Consider the following 7,776-nt stretch of genomic DNA (forward strand, 5'->3'; position numbering starts at 1 on the left):
GAAGGAAATTTGGCCAATTTCAATAAAAATACAGCATCCAAATTACACTACCAAACCCTTTGCTGCCGCGATTTATTGTGGGGATGGGAAACCATTATCAGCCACAGAATTCATGACTGATTTTGTTGAAGAGGCCAATGAACTCCAAGAAAATGGTTTGCGCATTGATGACAAGGTTTTTGAGGTGAAAATTGTAGCAATAGTGGCTGATTCGCCAGCTCGAGCATTCATTTGCTGCCACAAAGCTCCTGGAGCCTTCTATGCCTGTGGAAGGTGTTTCACCAAGGGCATTACAGTAGGTTGTGGAAGACGAGGAAAACGCATATATCCAGTGACCAATGCAAATTTACGCACTAAAGTATCCTACGAGACGCGAGTTCAACCAGAACATCATTATGAAGGTTCTGTGTCCCCGCTGCTCTCTTTGGATAGATTCGATCTGACAAAACAAGTGCCATTAGATTTAATGCATTTATTCTATTCTGGTAATATGAAATGGCTGCTGGATAAATGGCTAACGAGAAGTTCAGCCCAGAGGATCAAATTAGCTGATGTTCGTCGGCTTGATGGTATTATGAGGTCATTAAAAGCCGATATCCCTATTGAATTTCAAAGGAAAGAATTTGATGTGAATAATATCTCAAGATGGAAAGCATCACAATTCAAGTTTTTCCTTAATTATTGTGGTATCGTCGTGTTACAAGATTTCTTACCGAAACCTTTACGTTGTCATTTCTCATTATTTGTCTTTGCTAGCAGAATTTTAAACAGTAAGGAATTCGTTAAGGATTTGAGTGAATATGCTGGATCTCTGCTAAAAATTTGTTTCGAGACGTTACCTGATGTTTATAATGATGAAGGGGCTCAAGTTCTCAGTTGGCATAGTATCATCCACGTTGCTAATGATGCCCAATACTTTAAAATTCCTCTGAATGAGCTCTCAGCGTTTTGGGGAGAGAGTTACATTGGTTTATTTAAAAAACTCGTTCATTCTTCGATAAAACCACTCACACAAATTATCAACAGACTAACTGAGATGGAGTCTGGAGGAACCATGGTAATTAATCAGAAACACATACTGAGTGATTGGGTTATCGCGAGAAAGCCTACAACGATGATAATTGATGGGGAAATTCATTTAACATCAAATATGATCAACATCAATGGTCTAACCTTGACGACAAGTCATCCAAATAACGTGGTACTCCTAGATATTGAGAAAGTTTTCGTAATTTCACAAATTCTCGTTAAATCAGGAAAATCCAAAATTTGTGATGATCTTACTGGTATATATATTTTCGGACACCAGGAAAGTAGTAGGGAAGAGGCGTTTAGTTATCCAGACTTTTCCAGTCGAGTAGGAATATTCTACATTAAGTCCTGGGCAGCTGAAATGACATGTAAGAAGGCACACAAAATTAAACACAAATGTGCTTTATTAAATGTAACTGGACGACAATACGCCATATCCCTCCTCCACTAGAAAATAACGTAAAAATTGTTCGCATTGTGAAATGCAGTTTTTTTTTGGTAAGAGGGTATATGAATGAGGGTATATGTTTTAGTTGAACTCGTGATTAAAATTGTGGAAGAAACAAACAATTTTATGTTTTAAATCAACAATCGACATGAAAATCCGATCATCGAGGTCGTTAGAAAATTTCAATAGTGGAGTCGTTACATGCAAGTGGGACATAAATCGGTTAGATCTGGCGTCCGTGTACATAACCTTTCATAATTGCTCGTATCATCCGTTTATCGGGCTTTTTGTCTCAAATTCGGATTTCACCAACTAAGTTGACGGTAAATTACAAGAAGTGAGAATTTAATGTGAATTAAATGTGTGTTAAGTGTTTGACAGATATTTGTGATATAATCGTTTTGAAGGAATAGTGGCGCTAAAAAAGAAGCATCAGTGGGGTGATGACAAAAAACCGTTCAAAACACATGGAAATAGAAACGCAATTTTTTCTGTTAAATAATAAGCTATATGCATCATTCTGCAAAGTTATCAGTTTATATGAAACTACTCGAAAACACCAGGTTCAATTGTACGAATCGTGATTTTTTTTCATAACCTAAAATGTCGGAAACCTCACATCCATCTCGCGATCCAAAAAATCTCAGCGAACCATTCGCAGTCATCGAATTTCTCGAGAAAAACGAAAAAGGGCTACCATGCATTGATTTGGTGCCGAAAAAATGGTTTAATAGTGCAGAAGAAGACACCTGTAAATTCCCACCGACAACTGAATATCATCTACTTGACGACTACTTGGAAAAATTGCACTCGCCCAAGGACTCTTGGCAAAGTTATCCATTTTGCTTCATCACCGGAGCAGGTACAAAAATTGAAATGACTCCACTTATAACTTGATGAATTGCTCGATGGGTTCATTTCAATATTAAAGGATCATATGTTGATTGTGTTCAGCTGATTTGGATCAGGGTCGCAGAAGATTAAAAAAGGCCCAAGTAACTCTCAACTGTGAGACAACCGATGGTGAAAATGATCGAAAGGGGGGGAGGTCCGAAACTTCCTCGAAAGCAAAAATTTCAGCAAAACCCTTAACTGCATCAAAGTCTCAACTAAACAACATCTTTAGTACTAAAATCCCGATTCCACCTAGAAATCAAACTCCAAAGTCTGGTAAGTCCTGTTAATATGAAGTAAAAGTCAATTATCAACAATTATAACCACTCTTAACCCCAATTATTCATCCCCAATTTATTCAACTCTCGTATTTAACATCAAAAGACCCATCGTTCCCTAAATTGGGAATTAGATTGACCGAATTTTTGAAATCTTTTACAAAATAAATATTAATTATGTATCTGTGCAGTCATTACATGTGTATTTGTCTCGAAACATCGTTTTAAGAGAGAATCGCATTGAATGATTTTATAAGAAAATTTTTATTATGTTGTGGTCGAAAAATATTAGGTTATTTTTTTTTATTGCAATTCTTTACTCATCAAAAAATTGAGTCGCTAACAGAAATCACTACGTGCGAACAAGATAAAGTGGAAAATTTATGATTTACACTTGATATGATTGTTTATACATAAAAGCATTGGAATGTTGAGGGGACGAGAAACGTTCCATTTTTCCCCACCATCTCTTATGTAGGAAAGCATTATAATTCTGTTGTGAAGAGGTAAATCAAAGTGAACATCTACGGAAAATGGTAAAATTTTGATAGAAACCTTTTTTGTAGGAGCGATAGGTTCTACAAAAAAAATATTTTTTCAAATGCATGCATTCTTTCCCCACTTTGAAATAGCTATAAAAAACAAAGGCTGGAGACAACTTACGTTGTGTTACTACTTCACTACAAACTTGTAAAATTTCGTAGGTATACAAGCAAAACCAAAGACAAGATTTCAAAGCATTTACCAGAGTGGATCTGACTCTGAAGACGAAAATCATGATTGTCTTATAGCTAATCCTGAGGAGATTCGAGCCTCAAAGGCTCAAAATAATTCTGGCTTTTTGCAAATGTCGAGTAAATCGCGATCTGTACCAACAGGTAATAAATCAATTTTGAGGTAATATGGGACTGTAGCACGTAATTCTAAGTTCGTGTTAATTAAATGATCCGGGCAGGGATAAATCATCATTTTCAATAATTTCCAGGTGCATGTTTATCATTTAAACAGCGGTCAAGGAAGAATATTACTTTGCTTAAAGACGTCGAAACTGATGAATCTGAGAGCAATGATTCCTCCGATGGAATTCTGCAGTCACCTACAAAATCGATGGACTCAGCGAGAAATACAAGAAAAGAACTTCATTTGACACCTCCTTCACCACTAGTCCATAACGCTTCAGGTAAAATCGGCTCGGATATTCCATGACCAATCATCGGCCAAGTTCCTCCCGCATGAAAAAATTTATATTTATAAATATTTGAAAATGGTCCAATTTATATTTTGAACATTCTTTACAAAATTCGGAACTTATATAGAATTAGATTATATTATATATTTTTGGTGGGGGCTTGGGTAGTTTTTTTTTCATCTGATGCTGCTACCCATCAATTTATATCGTTTGGTCCTCCTTTAATTTCATAAGGTAACCGAAAAAGGCGTGCATCGTCTACTACACGCGCTGAAGACGGATTGAATTCGATTGTGAGCCCAGGAACTCCAAAAACTTCACGATCAATGATGGTACACCCTGCTAAGATGCCAAAAATGCTGGGACCACAAAACCAGTTGTCATCTAGTCATTATGCTGATAATGAACGTCGAATCCTGAACTCCCTTCGAGATTACTTTGATCAGCAATTAGATGAAAAGCTCGAAAATTTAAGACGCAGGATGGCTTACGATTTAAAGCAGTCTATGAATGAGCTCAAGACCACAATCATTGGCACTAATCTAGCCCCAGCTTCTGGTCCTAGCTTGCTTGAAATACAGAAGCAGATGTCTACGCCACTACCATTTGAAATGGATGATAAGTTCCAGGAATACGAAGCGATATTGACAACGGACCCAAATCTCGTAGAAACACTGGTAATATATCTGAAATTGATCGTTTTTCTTCTTTTTTATGTAAAATCAATAAATTGGGCGGTGACACATGCACTGGGTTCGTTTTCTGGTGATGAAAAAATCTTTCATCACCGGGACTCAAGTCTACGTCACTGGAACGCTTTGGTTATAGAACCAACCCGCTGGCGATGAGCCCAAAGATGTCTTCTCATGTTCATAAATTCAAAAAAATTTCCCTTCTTTTATTTTTAGCGATTATTCATGAGAGTTTTGATAAGCAATAAAAAAGAGATGAAAATATGTGTTTCCACTATCCTATCTGCGGTTCTGAGGAAGACAGTGTCACTGCACTATTCTGGTTACGGAAAGGAAGCTGGCGGAAAGAAAAAGAAAAATTTTTATAACACTACAGTATGCAAAGTGCTGATTGATGTGATAATTGAGGTAATAGGATCCAGCACTGATGAGAAGAAGATAATGTCAGAAGTAAGTACTTGGTTGTCACGTTCTGGCGATCGAGAGGGTGGGGGTAAGGAACGACAACGCGGGTCAAGTCATCATAACGAGAATAATTCAGTTTGTTCCTTTGATACCAATCGATAATACTTCATTTTTCCGGGATAAATGGAATTGTAAAATCACTGTGTTAATATGACTCCATTAATTCATTTTCGTAATTGTATTAGTTGTGATATTCTTGATAAAAGGTACGATTAATAGGAAAAGTTTATATTATCAATATATTTTTATCGCGAGGCGTTTCATTGGGCAGAATATATATTAATATATGAATATTGTTTAGTATTCGGCTGTCATTGAAGTATTAATTATATTTATTATATTTCTCCTGGCGAGGTCGGAAATCCAGAAGATGGAAATAACAATTGGAAAATGTGATGTATCTTAGCATAATAAAGTATTTTCTATGTCATTTCCTCATAAGTTAGATCACGGGAATAAATATCCGTTGTTGGTTCAGGGATTAAATATTATGTCCAAAAGTTTAAAGGGAAAAATAATAAGTGGATTTTTAATTTTTAAGAAAAATTCTAATGAAAGTAATTTCAGCCATTGAGAGCTGTTTTCAGTATTTGGTGATTCAAGTCAAATAATATTTATAAGGTTGAAGTTTCACAATCGGACTGCGTCCATATTCCCCAAAGATTTCAAATTTAAGGGTTGAAATTAATTAGTTATATGTAATCCTATCCAAGACTTTTTTATATTTCTAAGTTTGTTTGAAAGAGTGAATATAATAAGCAATATTATATAGAACTAGCACACAATCAATGCAACTAAATATCATTCTATGTTCCGGAGTTGCAGATGGAGAAGACATTATTGTAAAAAAAGGACGTCTTTCCGAGATGAAAAAATAATTCTTATCAGGATAATTCGTATCAGCAATTGTCTATGGATATAAGAATTAATTCTTATCATCCATAGCGGAATAAATTATCCATAATATTGCTATTATAATGACTGTTTTCATGCTTGAATTGAAGCACGATAATTTATCAATTCTAAACTACTAATTTAAAAAATAACATTGGTGCGTTATTTTGTTGGATATTTTGTTAATACAATCTTCGAATTCTGAAGACTGACTGCTAATATTATTAGATTGTAAGAGAGAGTTTATTAAGACTTAATATGGTATGTCGTATTAAATTTCGGATTCAAATGATCTACGTAGATTATTTATTTTAAAAGCGGATGAAAATAATCCACAAAAGATTTTTCTACAATTTATACCTGCAATCATTTTTTTGAGTTTTCATATTCTGTTCGCGGAAAAATCTCATAGTTGTGATTATCTTTCATGAAAATTGGAGATACAAACACTGCATATCTTTAACTGTTCAACCAAAATCGGATGAAAACATGTACTATGTCGATAGGAGGAAAAAAGTTTTTGATTGGCTGAGTTTTTTTGTCAATAGATTTAATAAATTTAAATATAAGTTTTGTCACATAATAAAACTGTTTTCTGTATAATGTTGAAGGTAATAAATACATGTCTGCTTATCAGATATACCGTTCATATATTTATTGGTGATTCTGAACCCAATACAGGCAACGGTTGGAGCCTGGCCACAGCTCTGGTCGTAAATCTGGGCCAATTTCGGGCCGAATGGTCAGCCCAGAATGCGGCCAAAGTTCGGCAATAGGTCTGGGCCAATTTCGGGCCGAATGGTAAGCCCAGAGTGCGGCCAAAGTTCGGCAACAGGCCTGGGCCAATTTCGGGCCGAATGGTAAGCCCAGAGTGCGGCCAAAGTACGGCGACCGAAGTCTGGCCAAAGTTCGGTCCCAGGCCTGGCCCCGTGTTATCATCCCAGGGTCTAGCCAAGTTCGGCGCGAGTTTGGCTGGAGCCCGGGTGCCGAGCTACGGCAGCTCGGCGGCCGTGCTTGTACCAAGGTTGGCCCATTCGTTTTTTCCTACCTGGGATCACAGTGTCCAAACCAGGAAGAAAATCGACACGCATGTGTTTGTCAGATATACAAGACCTAGACGCGTAGGTAACCAAGAGTTACATGGCGTCCACGTATCAATCACAGTTCACCGGGCAATAAAGTAGTACTCTGGGTGATAGCTACCCGGTGAGGGCAACGGAAAAACATTGAAAATTTCCATTATGCACGAACCAAGGGGTATAAACGAGGCGAGTGCGGTTTTTATCGTGAATTTACCTCATGTTGGCGAATTCGTGTTGCAAGAGAACAGCTAACCTATCTACCAACAGCCTTCTTTATTTCGTCTTTATATGGGATATAATTAATCCCTGAATTTTCAGGGTCTTGGTGATGGCTGTTTCATTAATTATAAATTAATCTTGAGTTGTTGTCAGTTTTGAGAAAAACTATCTATAATATAATATATAGTTGATGTTGGTCTACATAAATGAAAAAAAGATTTTCAGATTATTAACATTCCTAGTAGCACATCAGAGTAACATAAAGTATCATTCCATCTCATCGGATTTTCGTGCAAATACAATCCGACAAATATTATAATATCCAAGTACTTATCCATATTACAATCCCCCCTGGCCGCCAATTCATGCTTCCCTCCCTTCCCTTTCCCCTCCCTGATTGCAATACAATTGATCAACTAAGATAGAAAGAAAGAACCCGAGCGCTTCGAAAACCCATCAAGTAAATCATAAATAAGATTTTTTCCCTCGTAAAGCATCATGTAACATAAATATGTACTAATGTAAATGATAATCCACAAAAAAATCAGTGGCAAGTTGATTGAAATAACTGGTATGGGCGTTG

At 36.5% G+C, this 7,776-nt stretch overlaps 1 protein-coding gene across 1 annotated transcript; it reads left to right on the forward strand.

The window, feature by feature from the left end:
- The first annotated feature begins 2,556 nt into the window (after window positions 1-2,556).
- Window positions 2,557-6,159, forward strand: LOC135172500 (uncharacterized). Its single transcript, XM_064138535.1, has 5 exons — window positions 2,557-2,650; window positions 3,357-3,530; window positions 3,638-3,832; window positions 4,076-4,518; window positions 4,750-6,159. Exons 2-5 carry the CDS (start codon window positions 3,500-3,502, stop codon window positions 5,098-5,100), a joined length of 1,020 nt encoding a protein of 339 aa, XP_063994605.1. The 5' UTR covers window positions 2,557-2,650; window positions 3,357-3,499; the 3' UTR covers window positions 5,101-6,159.
- Window positions 6,160-7,776: the final 1,617 nt, after the last annotated feature.

Source organism: Diachasmimorpha longicaudata, unplaced genomic scaffold (assembly GCF_034640455.1).
Source record: "Diachasmimorpha longicaudata isolate KC_UGA_2023 unplaced genomic scaffold, iyDiaLong2 ctg00000369.1, whole genome shotgun sequence".
In the NCBI taxonomy this organism is placed as follows: Eukaryota; Metazoa; Arthropoda; class Insecta; order Hymenoptera; family Braconidae; genus Diachasmimorpha; species Diachasmimorpha longicaudata.

Bases quoted from the DNA above. Each gene is read 5' to 3' on its own strand.
- LOC135172500 (XM_064138535.1), top strand. From the start codon at position 3,500: ATGTCGAGTAAATCGCGATCTGTACCAACAG. The intron at 3,531-3,637 runs GTAATAAATCAA...AATAATTTCCAG, and splicing joins ATCGCGATCTGTACCAACAG to GTGCATGTTTATCATTTAAA. The intron at 3,833-4,075 runs GTAAAATCGGCT...TAATTTCATAAG, and splicing joins ACTAGTCCATAACGCTTCAG to GTAACCGAAAAAGGCGTGCA.